The 21,128-nt window shown below is 46.5% G+C and overlaps 1 protein-coding gene across 3 annotated transcripts in view; it reads left to right on the top strand.

Annotated features, from left to right (window-relative positions):
* DENND2A (DENN domain containing 2A) overlaps positions 1 to 21,128 on the top strand; it is a 77,821-nt gene that overhangs the window by 48,526 nt on the left and 8,167 nt on the right. For 2 of the 3 annotated variants that reach the window (XM_036328542.1, XM_036328541.1), the window contains exons 11-16: positions 666 to 735; positions 2,722 to 2,865; positions 6,980 to 7,120; positions 8,981 to 9,129; positions 19,017 to 19,194; positions 20,899 to 20,940. In XM_036328542.1, the coding sequence (XP_036184435.1) occupies positions 666 to 735; positions 2,722 to 2,865; positions 6,980 to 7,120; positions 8,981 to 9,129; positions 19,017 to 19,194; positions 20,899 to 20,940 (724 nt within the window). The remainder of the gene's footprint in view (positions 1 to 665; positions 736 to 2,721; positions 2,866 to 6,979; positions 7,121 to 8,980; positions 9,130 to 19,016; positions 19,195 to 20,898; positions 20,941 to 21,128) is intronic. The other variant, XM_036328543.1, reaches the window with a different exon arrangement.

The following is a 21,128-nucleotide window of genomic DNA, read 5'->3' on the forward strand; positions in this document are numbered from 1 at the left end:
ATCACCCATCCTGCCCAGGTCCACTGAGGCATTTCTTCAGTAGCCCTCTAGCTGTTACTCAGACTGTGATTAGTTCACATTTCTGCTCTAGCCCATGTGGCTAGGTATAAAAATTTTATTATCAGATGTTCAGCAACTGACCAAACTCAGTAGGCTGTGTATCTTAAATGTTTGAGGGCTGCTGTGTTCCTCAATGTTGACCCAGCAGCCTCTAAGGACAGCCCAAGCCTGGAGGTGGCTCTGAACAGACGGTCCCCTGGAAACGCCACACCCAGGGCAGTTCTGAGGGGGCCCAGGACTGTCCCTCTCGTCAGCTTCTCCCTCACTGAGTCGCATCCCTAGACCAGTGCATGCGACCTCACCCTTATGCTCATGGAAGGCAGTAGCCACAATCAGTGCCCAGTAAATGACTGTTTTGTGTCCTGGGATGGCTCAGGTGATAGAATTATATGAGATCTCAGAGTGAAAAAAAAAAAAAATCCTCTGAGGACACAGTAACACTTTAGAGCTCCCTGTCCCTGACAGACTCCAACGCGAGAGGTGACCCGAGTCCCAGCCAGAGATGGACAGCCAGGACAGCCTCCTTCTGAATGTTTACAGCACTCACCGTGGTGTGCCTTTGTTTTGTTTTGCTTCGTAATGTACTCTTGTTTTCCCCACCACAGTGAAACATTCTCATTTGTCTTAACTGGAGAAGACGGAGGCAGAAGGTTCGGTTACTGCCGAAGACTGCTGGTTAGTACATTTGCTTCTCAGTCAGCAAGAGTGCCGCACAGAGCCGGTGCTGGCTTCCCACGGTTTCACCATGTGCCACGAGAGAAGGGACAGGTGGTGTGCCAGGTTAACCAGGATGGTTAAGAATATGGAGGAAGAGCCCTAACCGGTTTGGCTCAGTGGATAAAGTGTTGACCCAAGGACTGAAGGATCCCGGGTTCATTTCTGGTCAAGGGCACATACCTTGGTTGCAGGCTCAATCCCCAGTATGGGGTGTGCAGGAGGTAGCTTATTGATGTTTCTCTCTCATCAATGTTTCTAACTCTCTATTCTTCTTCCTTCCTTCCTTTCTGTAAAATCAATAAAATACATTTTTTTAAAAGAATATGGAGGAAGATTGGGAGCCTCAGCTGAATCTTACTGACAGACAGGAACAGTTGTTACATTGGACGATGTCTCCTTTGGAAAGAAAATACTTTCTCCAATGTTTTCCCCACCAAGTAAAAGACTTTCTCTTCTTAAACCAAATGTTCTTTCTAATAAAACATGCTAAACAGACCTGGGTACCTTAGCGAGAACATTCATAATGGGGCTAATACAGAAAAGGGTTGGTTTTATCGTTCATGGTGCAAATAATTGATCAAGTGTCTCCTTTAGAGCCTTTAAAAGTCATAAACTATCCCAATATACTGACTGTGCTAAAACATTTGAAAACTTGTCCTCTGAGGCCCATTCCTTTGAAAATCTTTAGTAGTGACACATCATTTTCTACTGAGAATGATTTTAGTCTTAGAAATAGGCTAATATAATTTAGAGTCAAGAATAATGCATGGCCGGGGCCTGTGTGGCTCAGTTGGTTGAGCACCATCCCATGCACCAAAAGGTTATGGGTTCAATTCCCGATCAAGGCACATGACCAAGTTATGGGTTCAATCCCCAGTTAGGATGCGTGTAGGAGACAACTAATCGATGTTTCTCTCTCACATCAATGTTTCTCTCATTCCCTTTCACTTCTCTCTCTAAAATCAATAAAAATCTATTCAAATAAAAAAAGAATAATGTACCCTAGCCAGTTTTGCTCAGTGGATAGAGAGTTGGCCTATAGATTGAAGGGTCCTGGGTTCGATTCCGGTCAAGGGCACATGCCTGGATTTCAGGCTGGATCCCCAGTAGGGGGCGTGCAGAAGGCAGCTGATCAATGATTCTCTCTCATCATTGATGATTCTATCTCTCCCTCTCTGAAATCAATAAAAATATATTTTAAAAAAGAATAATGCATGGCCCTGGCCGGTGTGGCTCAGTTGGTTGGGCATCGTCCCATGCAACAAAAGTCACCAGTTCAATTCCTGGTCAGGCACATGGCCAGGTTAGTGGAGGGCGTGCAGGAGGCAGCCAATTGACATTTCTTTCTCTCTCTCTCTCTTTCTCTCTCTCTCTCTCTCCCTCTCCCTCTCCCTCTCCCTCTCCCTCTCCCTCTCTCCCTTCCTCTCCCTCTAAAATCAATAAAAGCATTCTTAAAATAAAAAAGAGTAATGCAAATGCATGGCACATAGGAGCTCTTCAGTAAATATCTGTTGAATTAATTACTGATTAAAAAGTATGGGTAATCCTTGAAAAAGTTAAATAGGATCATAATTTTTGTTGGTAAAATTAAAGTATTGAGATTGATTTTGTTTTTTGTTGAAAATTAGCTTAAAAGTCAGTTTCCAAAAAGGATTTTCAGAAATTATTTCTCCTTTGGAATTATCAAAATAATAAACATATAGTTTATTTAAAAGTTTATTATAATAAACATATAGTTTCTTACAAGGAATTATAGTGATTTGGGTAAACAAATTATGCCTCTTATTTATGATTACATGTTGAGCACCTCCTGTGTGCACAACAGTTGTCCGAAGGTATGGTGCATGAAAACATCAGACAAACGATAGCACTCTGAAATCTTTGGGTTCTTTCCTTCCCTGAAGTTGGTAGCACTCATGATTTCCTGTATTTCTCTCCAAAAAGCCTGGTGGCAAAGGGAAGCGTCTCCCTGAAGTTTACTGCATCGTGAGCCGCCTGGGATGCTTCAGCCTCTTTTCAAAGGTGAGGAATTGGGCCTCAGAGAAAGGAGGCAGGGCCCAGAAGGACACAGGAAACCCCCAACTTCCGGTACTTTTATAATCTACCTCTCCACTCTTCCTTCCCGCTTCCTCCTCCTCCCCTCGCAGTGGCCTCTATTCTCTTATCATTGCATCAGGAAATAACAGTTGATGAAGGTCAGGGCTCAGAAACTGGGGAATGGGAGAGAATCAAAGTAATTGTAGCTAAGGATGGGAGTGGCAGAGGATCTTCCCAAAATTTCCCATGTTTTATTTTTTTTCTTCTAAGCATTATCTTTGGTCATATTTGCTTTTGCTGGACAAAAACCCACTATGATGCATGTATGTATGTATATGTATCGATGTACATATGTGTATATGTGCTATGTGTATATGATTTGTTATTGTAATAATGCCCTAAGTCTATTGAAATCTTAATATAATTTGTTCTTCTGCTAATATACCAAGATACAGGAATTGCCATATTGAGTTGGCCGATCCGCCACAGTATTTTAAATTGGTGTATAAGAGATTATTATGCTATATCATGCTAATGTCAAAAGTCAGATATAGCTAAGTTTCCTATATTAACTGGAGATACTCGTAAGTTTATATAAAATCCTTCAGCATTTATTTCAGTCTGAGATTTCTTTTGGAGAATTGAAGTCGTACATCTGCTGTCCATGGGTGTGAGGCAGCATTTCCTAAAAAGCATTCCAAAACAAAAGTCTACCTCCTGCCCCACCTCCACCAACCGCAGAGGAAGCCTGAATTATGCTGATAGAGCGTGACCTCTTGCCAGATAGAACTTACACTCTATGTGCAAGTGTGTTTGAAATAATTAGTAGTATCCGTGTAATCTGAGACATGCTCTTTCCTCCACTCCACTGGTGGTAATCATTCTACAGTAAAGGTGGTCATTTATAAATTGCTGCTCCTGCAAGTCTTTGGCATGGGTTTAAAGGCAGAGATAAGGCTCTAGGTCACAGCGTTTGTTCTTGTGAGAATACTTATGTGAAAGCTGGAAGTAGCCCTGGTCGGGTAGCTCAGTTGGTTGGCCTGTCATCCCAGTGCACCAGGGTTGCAAGTTCAATACCCAGTCAGGATACATGCAGGAATCAACTAATGAATGCATCAGTAAGTGGAACGACAGGTAGATGTTTCTCTCTCTCCCTTCCTGCTCCTCCCAAAGAAAAGAAAGCTGGGTGAGGGGGTGGGGGGAGAACGGGGTGTGGCAATGAGTAGATAAGGACACATATGTAATACCTTAATCAATAAAGAAAAAAAAAATTTTAATTAAAAAAAAGAAAGAAAGCTGGAAGTAAAATAGCTCATGTGAGTTAGCTTCCAAAGACAGCTTTGGAATTCACATGAGCTTCGTTGCTATGTCCTGTGCAGGGGATGTGGAGCAAGTAAACATGCCATCATGCTTGCGTGAGGCACAATCCTGGGGTTTCACGTCAGTTTTGTGACCAGGGATATGTTAAGAATGTAGTGTCATGACTTGCCAAAGACGGTACAGCAAATACTCAGGGTAGAATTAGAAACAGAGCTTTGGCAAACTGATCCCTAGAACTCAAGCTATTTTCAGGTGAGGGACAAGGATGACAAAAATGGCAAATTGTTCTTTAGTCCAGATAGGAATCATGGATAAGAACTGCTCTTAGAATCTCTGAAGAAGGTTTATCATTAAATATTGCCACAATAATGCTGTATAGCAAACCACAGTGGCTGAAAGCAACAATCATTTATTCTCACAGACATGCAGGTCAGGGCTTGGCTCTGCTGATCTCCACTGGACTCCCTCATGTGCTAGGAGTAGGCGGGGGTTGGCTGATCTGGGCTGGCAGATCTGCTTTAGGTTGCAAGTCCGGTTGGGTCTGGGCCACATGTCTGTCATCCTCTTTAGACAGAGAGCTGGCCCACGTCTGCTCTTCCTACGGCTATAGCAGAGGCACAAGCAGGCAAGCAAAAACGCAAAGGCAGGCCTCCAAAGGCCTCCGAAGGCCTGGGCCGAGCACTGGCACCCTCATCCCACTGGCCCTGTGTTCCTCAACCATTTTTCGTTATTGTTCCCCTGAGCAGCCTTTTAATATATTTTTCTCCTGACTTATCTCCCCCTCCCTATGAAACTCTTTAAAAATTTTTGCCATATTATTTTCTTTGTATTGTGCTAAATATATATAATATAAAACTTACCATTCTAACCAGTTTGAAGTGTACAGTTAATTGACATTATGTTCATTCACACTGTTGTGCAATCACCACCACCATCCATCTCCAGAACCTTTTCACCTTCCCAAACTAAAACTCTGTACCCATTAACCACTAACTCCCCATTCCCTCCCACCCCATCCACCAGCCCCTGGCAACCACCATTCTACTTTCTGTCCCTGTGAATTTGACTACTCCAACATCGCATGTCAGTGGAATCATACACTATTTATCCTTTTGTCACTGGCTTATTTCGCTTAGCGCATGCCCTCAAGGTTCATCCATGTTAGAACCTGGGTGAAAATTTCTTAACTCTTTAAGTCGGAACAATATGTATATACCACATTTTGTTTATCCATTTATCAGTTGATGGACATTTGGGTTGTTTCCACCTTTTAGCTTTTTATTATGGATTATGCTGCTATGAACATGACTATACAAATATCTGTTTGAGTCTCTGCCTTCAATTCTTTCAGGTTTGTACCCAGAAGTGGAATTTTTGAATCATAGGATAATTCTATGTTTAATTTTTTAAGGAACTACCATATTATCTTTTTAACTTTAATAATAAATTGTATTTAATATATCCACAATACTATCATTTCAACATGTAATCAACATGAAGTCATTGATATTTTACATTATTTATTTTGTATTTTGAGATCCACTGATTATTTTACACTTACAACACATCTCAATTCAGACTAGCCATACATCAAGGGTTGAATAGGTACATGTGATATTCTTTTAAATGGCTTATTTTCCCAATTTTTTTCCAGTTTTATTAAGGTATAATGGAAGTGTGAGGTTTGGGGTTTTTTTTAAGTTATTATTGAATTTATTGGAGTGACATTGGTTAATAAAATTATGTAGGTTTTAGGAGTACAGTTGTATAATATGTCATCTGTATATTGTATAGATATACAGTCAAGTCTCTTTCCACCACTATTTATCCCCCTTTTACCCTCTCCTACCTCTCCCCAAACCCATAAATGGCATTTAAATTGAAATAGATCATGAAGCGTCTTGCATTTGAAGGTTTTTTTTGTTTTTTGTTTTTTTAAATATATTTTATTGATTTTTTACAGAGAGGAAAGGAGAGGGATAGAGAGTTAGAAACATCGATGAGAGAGAAACATCGATCAGCTGCCTCCTGCACACTCCCTACTGGGTATGTGCCCGCAAACAAGACACATGCCCTTGACTGGAATCGAACCTGGGACCCTTCAGTCTGCAGGCCGACGCTCTATCCACTGAGCCAAACCGGTCAGGGCAACATTTGAAGTTTTATAGTAACAATTTTATTGCGATACAACTCACCATATACTTCACCCATTTAAAAATATACACTTCAAAAAAATAAAAATAAATAAAATAAAATATACACTTCAGTGGCTTTTAGCATATCTGTATATTATTCCCACTGAGAATGCCCAAAAACTCACATGGCCTAACCCAAAATCAAGGGGGGCTGGAACTATACTTTGCCCCGTTAGTGGGAGGAACTACAAAGTCACATGGAAGCCAGACCAGTGTGGCTCAGTGGGTGAGCGCTCAACCCATGAATCAGGAGGTCACTGGTTCAGTTACTGGGTTGCGGGTTCAATCCCTCTAGTATGGGGCATGCAGGAGGCAGCTGATCAATGATGTTTCTCTCTGATCAGTGTTCCTATCTCTCTATCCTTTCCCTACCTCTCTCTCTCTAAAATATGGATAAAAACATCTTTAAAAAAAAAAAAAAAAAAGATAACCTGTTTAAAAAAAAAAGTTACATGGCAAAGAGAGTAATGACAGGGGGGAGAATTGGGGTAATAACACATAGGGTAGAAGAGACTGTAAGCTTGGTCTGATGAGGACAGCAGGGCTGCCCATGATTCTTCAGTCTCCATGGCAGGCCCACTGCATCCAGAACAGGCAGTACCTTGGTGCCCTGGCTCAGGATGGCTGAGCTACTCTTCTGACCCTTGCAGATCTTGGATGAGGTGGAAAAACGCCGAGGCATCTCTCCTGCCCTGGTACAGCCCCTCATGAGGAGTGTCATGGAAGCCCCTTTCCCAGCCTTGGGCAAAACCATCATTGTCAAGAACTTCCTGCCAGGAACGGGAACTGAGGTGAGTGGTCAAAGTGCTTTCCTCTCCTGGGGGAGAGAGTGGCCCAGACAGCCAAGTCCAAGTGCTCTGAGGGGCTGGCCTTTGGTGGGCTGTCCCGTTCGGTGGTGTCCTCTTGCCCCTCGGGTGTCATCATCCAGTGCATCCAGCCCAGGATTCCGGCCCAGAGAGCAACCCCCAGGACTGCGCCATGGCAGCACATGTGTTTCTGTGCATGATGTTGGCCTTCCAGGTTAGGGACCTGCACTGAACATTCTTGGTTTCTCAGTATAGCTCATTGCATTCTTTTCTTTTTTTTTTTTTTTTTTTTTTTTTTTTGGTATTTTTATTGATTTCCGAAAGGATGGAAGAGGGAGAGAGGGAGAGAAACATCAATGATGAGAGTGAATAATTGGCTGCCTCCTGCATGCCCCCTACTGGGGATTGAGCCTGCAACCTGGACATGTGCCCTGACCGGGAATCGAACCCTGATCTCCTGATTCATAGGTCGACGCTCAACCACTGAGCCACGCCAGCCAGGCCCATTGCATTCTTGAATTGTATATGAACCTGTTCATGTTTTCAGTCTGCATCACCTCTGTAACTTGATTATGTAAAACATTACTTTTAGGGAAGACAAGCTCAGGGACTACTCCTTATTCACCCTAGACCAGGGGTGGGCAAACTTTTTGACTCGAGGGCCACAGTGGGTTCTTAAACTGGACCGGAGGGCCGGAACAAAAGCATGGATGGAGTGTTTGTGTGAACTAATATAAATTCAAAGTAAACATCATTACATAAAAGGGTACGGTCTTTTTTTTTTTTTTTTTTTAGTTTTATTCATTTCAAACGGGCCGGGTCCGGCCCGTGGGCCGTAATTTGCCCACAGCTGCCCTAGACTCTGAGAGCGCTCCTGTCCTTGCTGGGCCGGCATTTGATCCAGGAGCTGGTTGGCATTCTTCCCATTCCCCTTATGTGGCTCTGGTACCTCAGGAGGCACATCTGTCTCAGACTTGGGTCTCTAGTTCCAAAGTCCCTGGCAGAGCAAGTCACCTGTGTAGCCAGGGCGGAGGCGGGGAGGGGGAGGATGGGTCTAGGACATTCCGGAACAGCCCAATTTCCCATCATAGAGAAGAGCAGCCCCCTGTGGCTGGAGAAACATCCCACACCAGATGCAGGCAGTTTGGCCTTGGGGATGTTAGCACTAGTGAGCCCACTGCATGGACAGCCCTGAGCAGGCACTGTGCTAAGAGTGAAAACCAGTCTCTGCTCTGTGAAGGAGCCAGCTCCTTACAGAGAAAAAACATGCACATGAGTGGTGACCACGATGAGTTCAGGAACATAACAGCAAATACGGAATGAGAAGACACACACTCAACGTAAGCGCTGAAAGGCTCCACGTCCGGGGTTTGGGATGGTGTTGGTCCTTTAAGAAAGTCCTTCTAGAGGAGGTGAGTCTGGAAAGTGCTGCTCGGACCTGCTGGTCCTTCTGAGTGAGCCTGTGACTCCGTACCTCCAGGCGATACTTCCTCCTGAGACGCACGCTCACCCGCGGGGCTCTAAGGGACAGCACACAGTCCACAGTCAGAGAACTCTGTGGGGAGTCCAGGAGAGCCTCCGACCACTTTGGGCCAAGGGCACTGCTTCCGCCATTCTCTCCCCCGCTCGTCCAAACTGTCCTCAGTCTCATGGTTGGTGTGAGGCACGTGCTTCCCTTCCACCTGTACCTGCCACCAGTGCCCTGGGTTCTTTCTTTTCGCCGATCCCTTTCGTTTTCCTTTCCCTTTACCCTGCCAGTGGGCCACCCTTGCAGAGGACAACTTGTTGCGTGAGCGGCCTGGCTGAGTAGGCGGGCCCTTCACGGCTGCTCCTGTTCCCTGGCAGGTGATTGAACTGTGCCGCCCGCTGGACTCCCGGCTCGAACATGTGGACTTTGAGTCCCTCTTCTCGTCTCTCAGCATCCGCCACCTGCTCTGTGTTTTTGCCTCCCTGCTTCTGGAAAGGAGGGTCATCTTCATCGCAGACAAGCTCAGGTACAACCTTGGCTACTTCTGATAAAGTGTTTGCATGGCAGGCAGTCTTGGACTGTCTGATGCCGGGGTGGGGGTCGGTGATGGCATAGGATTTCAGAGGAAGCTCCTCTGGGGTGACAGTGGGAGTCAGTGGGCATCTAAGATGCAGGTTCGGAAGCACACGCGTGGTGTGAAACGAGGTCGGCCTGCACTGCTCTGCAACACTTACCTGGTATTGGGCCTACTTTTTACTCATTCTACTTTGTGTTGGGTACTCTACCATGTATGTGCTGGGGACAGGGGGAAAGACCCAGAGCTGCCCTCAAGGAGCTCTCAGTACAGTGGGGCGACAGGGAAGAGAACAAACCACCCAGTAGTGCTGTGAGGGCTCACTAGAGGGATGCATCCTGGAGATGGAGAGGGCACTTACTCCCTGAGCCTCAGACATAGTCCAGGCAAAAGCAGCTGCCTGTACAAGGGCAAGGAGACAGGAGGCTGAGCACAAAGCAGTTCACTGTGGCTGAGCAGAGCCGCCTTCGCTCTGAACTGAGGGCACAGGAGCCTCAGTGGCAGCTGCAGCTCCAGACAGCCTGCGATGTGGGCCGGCTAAGAGGGCCCGCCGGCCAGAAGCAGACGAGGCCAGCTGAGGAGTCCATCTGGAGAGAAGGCCATTTGCCAAAACACAAAAATCGAAGCACTGTGGTTCAGAGAGGAAATACGCCTCTCAACTCTGGAAAACAAAAGGGAGGAAGAAGAAAAGAGAAGGAATGCAAAGGACAAAGCACATGAATGTGGAGCTCATCAGGGGGCGTGGTGGGAGATGGAATCCAGCCCCCCCCCCCCACCACCACCACCACGCCATCTGGTCACCTTGATGATGTTGCTTTTGGACAGCAGCCACTTGGCTCTCCCAGCCTGCTCCACCCTGTGTTCCAGTTCTTCATCTCGATGTCACCGTTACTGTACTCCCTGGGCACTCCGTCAGCTCAGCTTGGGAAGCAGGCCTGTCTCTGAGCCTGCAGCTGGTGCTGGGCGCTGGGCAGCTCTCCAAGCTCCCTGGACCCTGGGGAATTCAGACCAGAGAGTTCTCAAGGTTGAGGCCCTGGAAGCCAAGGATGAGTAATAACCCTTCAGTGACCGGGATCAGGTTTCATCACACTCTAGTAACTGTCTGTGTTCTCTGGCAGCTGTGCTCAGTGCCCCACTGTCTCTAGTTGTACATTCTCAGGCTTGACTTTGGGGGTGGGGAAAGGATGATCTTAGAAAGCCCTAGACCGGTGCTCAGAAGTCAGGGCATGTTCTCCACCTCTCTTGTCGCTTTAACTGCATACTTCTGGGGGCTTTGGCTCAGCCTTCCTTTTGGGGGCTCTCCAACCTCAGTTGTGCCCCCTCCACTAACAAGCCAAGTCTGGCTCACCTGGAAGACATTGACATAGCTACTAATCAGAGCACAGAGACCCCACCAAAGAGCATCGTGTATGTGAGGTTACCGAGCAGGAAAGCCAGAACCCACCTTCTCTCTCCGGGCTGCTCCACCTGAGGGGGTTCCTCCAGGAGGAATCAACAAACACCCAGCTCTTTCTGGTTTGTGGGAAAAGAGCTATAGGAAATCAAGGGTTCTTGGGTTAAGTCCTGACAATTAGGGCTTGGGAGGCAGTGGCTGGCTGCCAGTAGTTTGACCTGAAAAAAATCTACAAAGAAAGCCTTCCACATAAGTTTGAGCTGGTGCTTTCATCCTTATCAACTTGGCACAATTCTCCATCCATTGCACGTGCACCCCTTCCTGGCCCTGTTCAGCTAGCAGTGGAAGCAGGCGCCTCATTCTTCTGGTTTCCGTCCATAGCCCCAATCTTTTCAACTCCTCTTTTCCATAGAGGAGTGCATGAGAACAGGGCATGCCACACACTCAGTGCATGGCCCTGTGACATCTGATGGTGGACCTCAGCCTGATTTACGCCTGTAGTCACTGTTGCCAGCATCCTCCCCCTACCACACAATTTATTTACTCATCATTGTTAGTGAGTCTGCCCACTGCAAGAGGAAATAGCAGAGTTGTGGCAAATATTGTATGAGTTATAAAAGGGTTTTAAGTGGAGCCAAAAATCTATCAAATCTAGAATAACATTTTTGTTCCGTTTCATCTTTAGGATGGACATTGAGTGTTTCTTAAGCTGTGTCAAGCCAAAGTCTGACAGATGGAAAAGAATGTTGTTGTGATGGCTTGTTCTGTTGTCATAACAACCCAAATAAATATTTCCCTATACCCCTTTCTTCATTTCCCTAATGATAAACATTTTGGTTTTTTTTAGTTTATTAATTTCAGTTCCCAAAGTTTTGTCTAACTCTATAGATGAGGCTGAATAATAAAGTCATAAGCTGCACATTAACAAATTTGTACAAAAGTTTTATATGAAACAGAGGTTTTTTCATTGTTTGTTTTTTATTCAAATACAAGTGAAAGTTTATTTAGAAAGTTACAGAAGTAGAAAAAGTGAACCAGCTGGGCTGCATGGGCTCAGAAAACAAGTTACAGAGGCAAAAGGAGGACCCCTGGAGCTTAGGGGGGAGAGAGCGAGCAAAGGTAGGCACCTTGAGGGAAGAAGAGGGGGAAAGGTGTGAGCTGCTCCAGAGAAAGAGAGAGAAGGGGACAGGGTTTTCAATATTCAAGAAATTTACTTTTTATCTTTTTATAGTGCAGTAACACTAGAAGCTGAATGACAGACTGCTAGCTAATGATATATCACATCTTGACAAATACTGGAGTTTGAACCTTGGCTTTAACATATGGGTAACTACACAAATAAGTTCATATGTAGCTGTACACCTTTGTCCTTTTGTGTGCCTCTTTTGGTTCATTTTTTAAAATATATTTTTATTGATTTCAGAGAGGAAGAGAGAGAGAGAAACATCAATGATGAGAGAGAATCCTTGATCGGCTGCCTCCATGGGGGCTCAAGCCTGCAACCTGGGCATATGCCCCAACGGGGAATGGAACCTGATTCATAGGTCAACACTCAACCGCTGAGCCATGCTGGCCAGGCCTTTTGGTTCATTTTTAATCAGTATCTGTAAGCCTAAATGGGGTCCCATGTCCTGTCTAGAATCAGTTGTGTCCGGCAATGTTTGCCATCTCAGAGAAAGGTTGGGTTTGTAAGCACACCCTCTCCAAGCACGTGAGTTTGCGCAAGCAGGGTTTGAAAGTGAGTAGCTGCTGTCTTGGTGGTCTGGCATCCAAAAGTGAGCCAGCTGGACTGCATGGGCTCAGGAAACAAGTTACAGAGGTGAAAGGAGGACCCCTGGAGTGGCTGACAGTCTTAGGGATACATACAGGATAGGCAAAAGTAGGTTTACAGTTGTGAGTATGTGAAACAGAGTTAATAAACTATTGTAACAATCATAACCGGGATTCCATACGAACAACTATAAACCTACTTTTGCCCACTCCTGCACATTTGCAGACTTGATCCCCATTCGGGGACATTCGGGAGGTGGCCAATCAGTGATTCTCTCTCATCATTGATGTGTCTCTCCCTCTCCCTTCCTCTCTGAAATCAATAAAAATATTTTTTTAAATGCAATTTTAGTGACACAGTAGCATCAGTCTGATTAAATATTAAGTATTAACTACCTATTTTTGCCTGTGAATGCCAAGAAGACAACGTTTGAAGCAATATTTAGAGAATAGCATAGTCACAGATTATTGTCCTCTACCCCAAACCCATCCTAACAGAACCTTGGGCTAGACCAGCCGTGGGCAAACTACGGCCCGCGGGCCGGATCCAGCCCGTTTGAAATGAATAAAACTAAAAAAAAAAAAAAGACCGTACCCTTTTATGTAATGATGTTTACTTTGAATTTATATTAGTTCACACAAACACTCCATCCATGCTTTTGTTCCGGCCCTCCGGTCCAGTTTAAGAACCCATTGTGGTCCTCGAGTCAAAAAGTTTGCCCACCCCTGGGCTAGACACTTAATCCAGTTCTCTCTGAGTCAGGTCCCTCCCAGGGTGTGCTGGCTTTGTGTTGTCTTTTGGGGGTTTACTGTGGCAGCTCAAAAATCTCCAACACTTTCATGTATTAGTTCCTCAGAGTGAGATGTCTTTGGTCCTGTCTTGGCTTATGAGCCCGAGAAGTCTTGGTTCTTTCCAGTTACAGCTATTGCCTGCTCCTGGTTCTCTATCGCTTTGTAGTTTCTAGACATTAAATCTGGAAGGACATCAGAAATCATCTAGTCCCCTTTCCTTATTTAACAGAAGAGGAGTCTGAGGCCTGGAGAAGTGAAGGGCTTTACCTGAGACCGCACAGTTTTCTTGAGGTCCAGCCTGTGTTCTTTTTAAACTCAGTGACACATCACTTCAGGGTTTGAAAGTACAGTCATGGAAATGTGGCAGCCACTGCATGGTGACGCCCACCCCCGCTAGGTCTCACCAGGCACCAGGCCAGACCACAGTCTACCTGTTATTCCTGTTCCTGGCAATGGTGCACTGGTAGGAGAGATGCTCTGCTTGGGATACTAAAGAATACTGACGGGCTCATCCTTCAAACTCCTGGGGTGTCTGTCTAGCTCAGGAAACTCATCATTTACTCTTCTGATGGCATCCTAGGTGAGTGGGAAGGCAGTGAGCATAGTAACCCATGGATGGCACGGGGACTGGGCGGCACCAGAACTGAAGCGCCCTCTGCAGGAGAATGTTAGCACTCACAAGTGCATCCCGATGCCTGTGCACTCATGCTTCAGCATTTTGGGACCTGAACCTCACCTGCGCCCAGCTTTGCCCTAGGCCGTGGTCGGCAAACTGCAACTCACGAGCCATATGGGGCTCTTTGGCCCCTTGAGTGTGGCTCTTCCTAAGCCTTAGGAGTACCCTAATTAAGTTAATAACAATGTACCTACCTATATAGTTTAAGTTTAAAAAATTTGGCTCTCAAAAGAAATTTCAGTCGTAGTACTGTTGATATTTGGCTCTGTTGAGAGTTTGCCGACCATGGCCCTAGTGGGTTTGGCTCAGTGAATAGAGCATCAGCCCATGGACTGAAGGGTCCTGGGTTCAATGCTGGTCAAAGGCATGGACCTCGGTTGCAGGCTCAATTGGGGCTCGATCATGCCAGAGGCAACCAATCCATGTGTCTCTCTCACATCAATGTTTCTCTCTCTCTGTCTCAGCCCCTCCCTTCCACTCTCTCTAAAAATCAATGGGAAAATATCATCAGGTGAGGATTAACAAAAAAAAACAAAAACAAAAAAACCTTTGCCCAGCTTTTAACCCTGGGTCCCAGCCAAACTCCCACTGGGCATCTCCTCCCTCCCTCACTTCTATACAAATTGTTCACAGCTTTGTCACTGGTGTTCCTTTCCTCCACCCCCACTATAATATGAGTCAGCTGCCGGGCTCTCTTCCTGGGCCTTCCCTCCGCAGCACTGCCTCTCCTCCACCCAGCAGATGCTCAGTGAGGCTGTGTGGCAAGCGTGCTTGGAGTCACCTGAGCATCCCCAGAACCAGAGACTATTCTTCGCACATTCACCTCACCCCCCACCCCACCCTCCTCACCACCACCACCACCCCCCCACATCCCCCGCCCACAGAAGGCTCCTATGGCCTTCACAAGTCAGGGAATAATTTCGTTAGCATTTGCAGCAGAGATGGAGAAAAACACTTCAGCTACACTTAAAATAGTCCCTCTTTTCTCCTCTACCACTTATTTTTGTGGAAAGGCTACCACTAACTGGTTATTTGCAGAATTTGACCTTTCCTTCTAGTGTTTCAAGAGGCATTTTTTAAGAGAAGAATGATGTGGGCTTGAGAGCAAGAGGAACAAACCGCTCCTCAATCTGTCATGTTCCTGCCGCCCTGTCTCCTGCACCAGCCAGCAGGGTGCTCATGCTAACCAGCTGTGGAAACGCTTGGGTTTAGCTGCAACAGAGACCATTTAAAAAACAAACAAAAACCACTCGCTAGGAAAAATAGTCAATAGTGGCAACACCTACCTCCCTGTCCAGCAGGTTACCCAGTTGAGTTGTCATCATTTGTCCCATCGCAGTTGAATACCATTATCCTTTAGCTCACTGCATTCCAGTTACCTGAATGAATTTTCTTTTTCCGTACATTTATTCCCCCGCCCTATGTCACTGGTGTTGCTTATCGTTGTTTTAAAAACTGGTTCCAACCGCCTTTGTCATCCAGTTGGCTCATACTGCCGCTGAACCAGGGTCTCCTCACCCTCTGGGGGCCTGCCCGGCTCTGCAGGGCGTGAGCTGCTACCAGGAGACAGCACAGCGCATGCTGTGGCAGCAGAGAGAAGAGAGCAACCGATTGTACTTCCTCCTTCTAGGGATGAGGCACAAGAAAGCGGAAAGGGAGCTGCGGCGGGGGGGGGGGGGGGGGGGGGGTGTTGAACAGATGTGTTTTTTACTGAAGTGACTGAGAAAAAGTCAAAGGCTTCTGGCTCCATTCTTCTTGCTGTATCTCTTTCGTCTGCTCCAGTCTGCAGGACTCTTCTATCCCCCTACCCCACCCCCACCCCCACTGAACTCAGAGGTGACTTGCACCCATTTTGGCCTCAGGGACTTAGTTATAAAGTTCAAAAGAGGATGAACTCTTATCTCTAAGATTACTCCCAGGTCAAAAGTTCTGTGATTCTGTACCTTCCCCGGAATCAAAAGTGCTTGAACCACAACTCTGAAATGTAAAAGGACTCTTAAATGTGAGTTCTGTGTTTTTATTCTTTTAGTGAATTGACGAAAGTGAGAGTTTCAAAGACTGGAGATGTAGACCACATATGACAGCGTCTACTACCTAGACTGTCACATGATCCACTTCTTTCTCCAAGTAATATTTAGGAACTTATAACAAATGTGCTATAAAAAGAGATGGGTTTCATACAAAATGCTTCTTCATTCAGGGAATTCTTGTTTACTAGTAAAGTCTTTTAAGGGACTCCCTCTAGTCACTTGGAAATGAAAGCTAACATCCCAGTAAGACATGTAACATATCAAAGTTCCAAATCAACCATTGCTCTTTACCTGTCTCCACCCCCCAGTTCGCTAGTCCAAATCATTGGTTTCCTTTAACTGCAGACTACCATGAGAAATACATTTTACATTCAGACCCAGAACATACAACACACACATGTACACAGATCATGTACTAGTACAACTGAAAACATGCAGCAAACTTTTTTTTCAAACTCTTATTCTATTCTTTTTGTTGTTGTTTTTAATGCTAATTACAACCTATTAAAAGTATTTTAGGACTCTAAAATGGGCTGCAAAATATAGTCTGAAAAGGCAGCTCTAGACACAACTATGTTGTAGATTTTAACTTCCTAGGTTTTTGTTGTTGTTGTTTTTAATCCTGACCCGAGGATATGGAGAGAAAGAGAGAGATAAATCAGTTGCCTTCTGTATGGGCCTGGACCAGGGATCCAAGCCACAACCCAGCTCTGTGCCCTGACAGGAATCGAACCAGCAACCTTTCAGGGCACAGGATGACGCTCCAACCACCCGAGCCACTCCGGCTGGGCTAGCCTCCTAGTTTTCTAAGTCAGGACCTCACAACTACAGTGTATGAGCAGACAAACTTTGTGGACTGATCACACACCAACACAGATCAGCCCTAAAATCAAAACACCGTAAAACAAAGTAAATGCTACACATTCAGTGCCTATAGAGCAAGGAAATTAAACAGAAATGCTAAGCAATTCACTATAAGTATTTAACATTCTTGACCCTCTGGGAGAAAGCTGTGCCTTTGGGGGAAAAGTTTTTCTGCTTGAGAGCAAATTCTCAAAAGACAGAAATCACTTCATCCCAAGCTGGTGGCTGAATTATTAATAGTCTCTCCTTGGCATGAGTCCTAACTAAATTGTTCTGTCTCACGCTTACTCAGCTAATAAAGACGGCATTACCATACAGTGATTTGAAGGAAACTGGCGTAGCATCTTTCTTACTTTGGGGGTGATCATTCGAAAGAAAGACAAGGACTAAATACCGTTGAAACATGTGGATGCTATGCTACTAAGTGGTATGTCCTGACTCCAGTGACTGTTATGAGAATGATTGTTTGCCAAGAGGGGGACAGGAATGTTAGGAGACTCACGCTGGCACATGCACAGATTCAGCATTGCCCTTAGTAACTTCAGGCCCCAGGGTGGGTGGGTGAAAAGAGGACTAATGTGTACTTTAGGATGTTTCAGGGGGTGCTGGATTCAGAGGAACTCGCTTGGAAGTTTATGAATACTTTTTATTGTGGTAAAATATACATAGCATACAGTATATCATTTTAATCATTTTTCACACACAATTCAGTGGCATTAAGTACATTCACAATGTTTGCAACTGTCACTACTACCCATTTCTAGAGCTTCTTCTTCATCTCAAACTGAAACTTTGGACCCATTAACCCCTCATTCCCCACTCCCCTGCCCCTGGTTACTTCTATTCCACTCCCTATCTCTATGTATCTGCCCATCCAAAGTCCTCCGGTGTAATGGAATCGTACAATATTTGTCTTTTCCTCTCTGGCTCGTTTCACTTGCTAACCAGTATCTTTTAATCACCTCTTTTCTCCTGAAGCCAGCACTAAGTGACTTTTTTCATGAGCTCAGGAAAGTTTATGACAATGAGCTTATAGCTGCCTGGCATCAGGGGGACTAGTAAAGGAGCGCCATGTGTCCAGAACTCAGCCTCCTCGCAACTTCCCCTACCCGGAGCACGGCCAAGAACCAGGGCAATGGCTGGGAGGTGCCCGCGCCCTGAAGAGGACACAGTGCACTCAAGGGGAACCCACTGGACCCTCACTTTTATTTTATTCTTACATTACACCAACTTCTCACGCGCTCCTGGAGACAGCATACTAGGGTAAGAGGAGAGGGGAGCTGCTGCAGCAGGCTCACCGCAATAAGGAGGGATTGCAAGGAAAAGAGAAAGCCGGCTCTCACTCACCTCAGACTGCCACAGTCAACACTGTCTTCACACAGTAGAGCTGACATTCCAAAGGGTCGTCCCAAATAATCCACCCATTCACTGGGTGAACTGAGAGTGGATCCGGGCACTGTACAAAGTGTGTGGAGAGTGGCTAGGAAGGCTCGGCGCTTGCCAACAGAAGGCTACAACATGGTCATTATTCTTTAAGAGAGACTCCCCTGTAATTGGGAAAAGAAAAAAAAACAGTCCTCAAAAAATATATATATATATATCTCCTATATAATAAAGAGCTAATATGCTAATTAGACCAGATGGCGGAATGACCTTCCAGAATGACCCGTGGGTGGGGGGCAGGGCCACGAGGCAGCCGGGGCTGTGAGGGCTATGCTTGCATGAATTTCGTGCATCAGGCCTCTAGTATGTATATATTAGAGAGAGAGAGAGAGAGACTCCCAGTATTTCCCTTATGTTGGTATATCTTGAAGTTTGGAATTCTAGGCAAGGGTGACTAGACCTGAGCTTCACTTTTACAAAACAGTCATTTGGAGCTGGCTGCTGCCACGCGAATACCCACGGAGTTACTCACCCCCAGGCTGGCTGAGAGGATGTGTGGGAGAGAACAAAAAGGCCCGTTCGAATATTAAGCGTCTTCAGGAGAAGCATGAGCGTCCTGAGAAGAGAGGCTTTAGTCCTCTGGGTTTGGTCTTGAACGGGGGGCGGTGTGAGGAAAAGGCGTAGCAGTGAATGGGACTCACGTGTGAAGGCACACTTACAAAAATTGGCCAGGGCATTAATTTCATCGCTCCGGCTATGTCTCAGAGCCTCGAGGAAGCTCCACCTGCCTGGAATAGCCTGTGTCAGGCTCTATTACATGACACACCTAATATGTGCAGGATGCCTTTTCAACGTGCCTTGGGAGGTGTGCAAGTGTTTCTCTCTGGGCCCTCCCTGAACCCACCCCTCCCGCCCTTCTCTCCCGCTGCAGCACGCTGTCCAAGTGCTGCCATGCCATGGTGGCCATCACCTACCCCTTCACCTGGCAACACACCTACATCCCCGTGCTGCCGCCAGCCATGGTCGACATCGTGTGCTCGCCAACGCCCTTCCTCATCGGGCTGCTCACCAGCTCACTGCCGCTGCTCAGGGAGCTGCCCCTGGAAGAGGTGAGCTCCTGGGATGTCCCTGTGCCCTCCCGTGGGGGGCAGAGGGCAGAGGGCAGAGGGAGGTGCTCCCTAGGGGATGTCTCTGTTCCCTTCCCATGGGGGACAGAGGGAGGTGCTGCCTAAGGCTGTGTGACAAGCAGTGTCAGGGGAGCAGGGGACCCCACAGCTTTATTTATGAGATAGCCACTCCAAGTCTGAAAATAGGTCCTTTATCATATCAGTAAAAAGGCAACTGCCAAAATGTTCTTTTTTTTTTTTTTTTTTTAAATATATTTTATTGATTTTTTACAGAGAGAAGGGAGAGAGATAGAGAGTTAGAAACATCGATGAGAGAGAAACATCGATCAGCTGCCTCCTGCACATCCCCCACTGGGGAAGTGCCCGCAACCCAGGTACATGCCCTTGACCGGAATCGAACCCGGGACCCCTCAGTCCGCAGGCCGACGCTCTATCCACTGAGCCAAACCGGTTTCGGCATTTTTTTTTTTTTAATTTTTTTTTAACAAAATGTTCTTAATGATCAAGTTCCGGTTTTCAGGTGTGCATCCAGGTGTGGAGTCTTACTTGGCGGGTCTGTGGTCATTGAATCCCAGCCCCTTCCTCTAAATCAGTGGTTCTCAACCTTGGCTGCACATTAGAATCACCTGGGAATCTTTTTAAAATCCTGATTTCTGGGCCTCATCCTCCGGAAATTCTGTTTCTTTGTTACTAATGTTGTGGCCCCACTCCATAACAAAGAAACAGAATTTCCGGAGGATGAGGCCCAGAAATCGGGATTTTAAAAAGACTCCCAGGTGATTCTAATGTGCAGCCAAGGTTGAGAACCACTGCTCTAAATAGTGTCTGTCCCCGAGCACTGAGAATTCCCAGCCACCAGAGAGGGAACAGCGGGCACTAAATGATGCACTCTCTCCTGAACCCCTGGGGAACACCTGCCCTGAAAGTTAAACGGGGTCCCCAGGTGTGGCTCCTCTAATTGCCCAGGTGGTCCTAAAGTCGCATTAATATTAACCAGGTGTGGGTACGTGAGCTGCAAGAAGTTTGGATGCCCTATGATCCCTAACATTGGCTCAGTTCAGTCCTATAGGGTGTTTGAGAAGGAAGGAAAAAGCCCCTTCAGCCCTGGGCGGGGTCCTGGGATGTTAGAGCCCATATTCTAGCTCTTTGTGGAAACCCGGTGGCCATCAGGCCCCACTCTTCCTCCCTCATGTGCTGAGGCCTGAGTGAAGGTCTCGCTCGCTCTCAGGGCCCTGCAAGCAAAGGCCCGGCACCTGCGTCACCCTGGTTCTGGCCGTGGGTCTCAGCCCGCTCTGGGGACAGAAGGGAAGGTGCTTTATCTGAAAGCCTGACTAAGGAAAGCCCAGAAGCTGGATTTGCTCTCCACCCCAGTAACCCATGCACTGAAAGCAGCCTGAGAGGCTCTGCCTTAGCCAGTCGGGAGCAGGGCAGGGAGTCCAGCCATGGCACACACATGTTCCAGCCTGCGGTTGCAGTGTTGAAAGCATGGGATTCAGAAAAGCCCTTGCTCCCCACCTCCCTTCTTCCTCACTTGTGGCCACAGTGGCAATGTCAGGAAACCACAAATGGCCCACTCCACCCCACCCCCACTGCCTCTTTGGTGCCAAGACAGAAAAAGGCTAAGAGCCCATCGCTATATCCCAGAAGCGCTGGTGACAATAATAGTTCCTTTTCCTCATCTTGCAGGTCCTTGTAGTCGACCTTGTCAACAATCGGTTCCTCAGACAGGTGAGTGAGAACGCCAGCTTCCACCCGCTGCTTGCTCTCTTTTTACCTCTCTGGTGTTTGGGGCTCAGCTTTCCAGCTCTGCGAAGGCTCCTGGGTGGGCCTGGGCATTCCCAATCCCCAGCCAGAACTGGACAGAGGAGAAGCCAGAAGGCAGGGGCCAAAGAGGGGGCGTTTAGCAAAGGATTGAT

Source organism: Myotis myotis, unplaced genomic scaffold, assembly GCF_014108235.1.
Source record: "Myotis myotis isolate mMyoMyo1 unplaced genomic scaffold, mMyoMyo1.p scaffold_m19_p_11, whole genome shotgun sequence".
Taxonomy (NCBI): Eukaryota; Metazoa; Chordata; class Mammalia; order Chiroptera; family Vespertilionidae; genus Myotis; species Myotis myotis.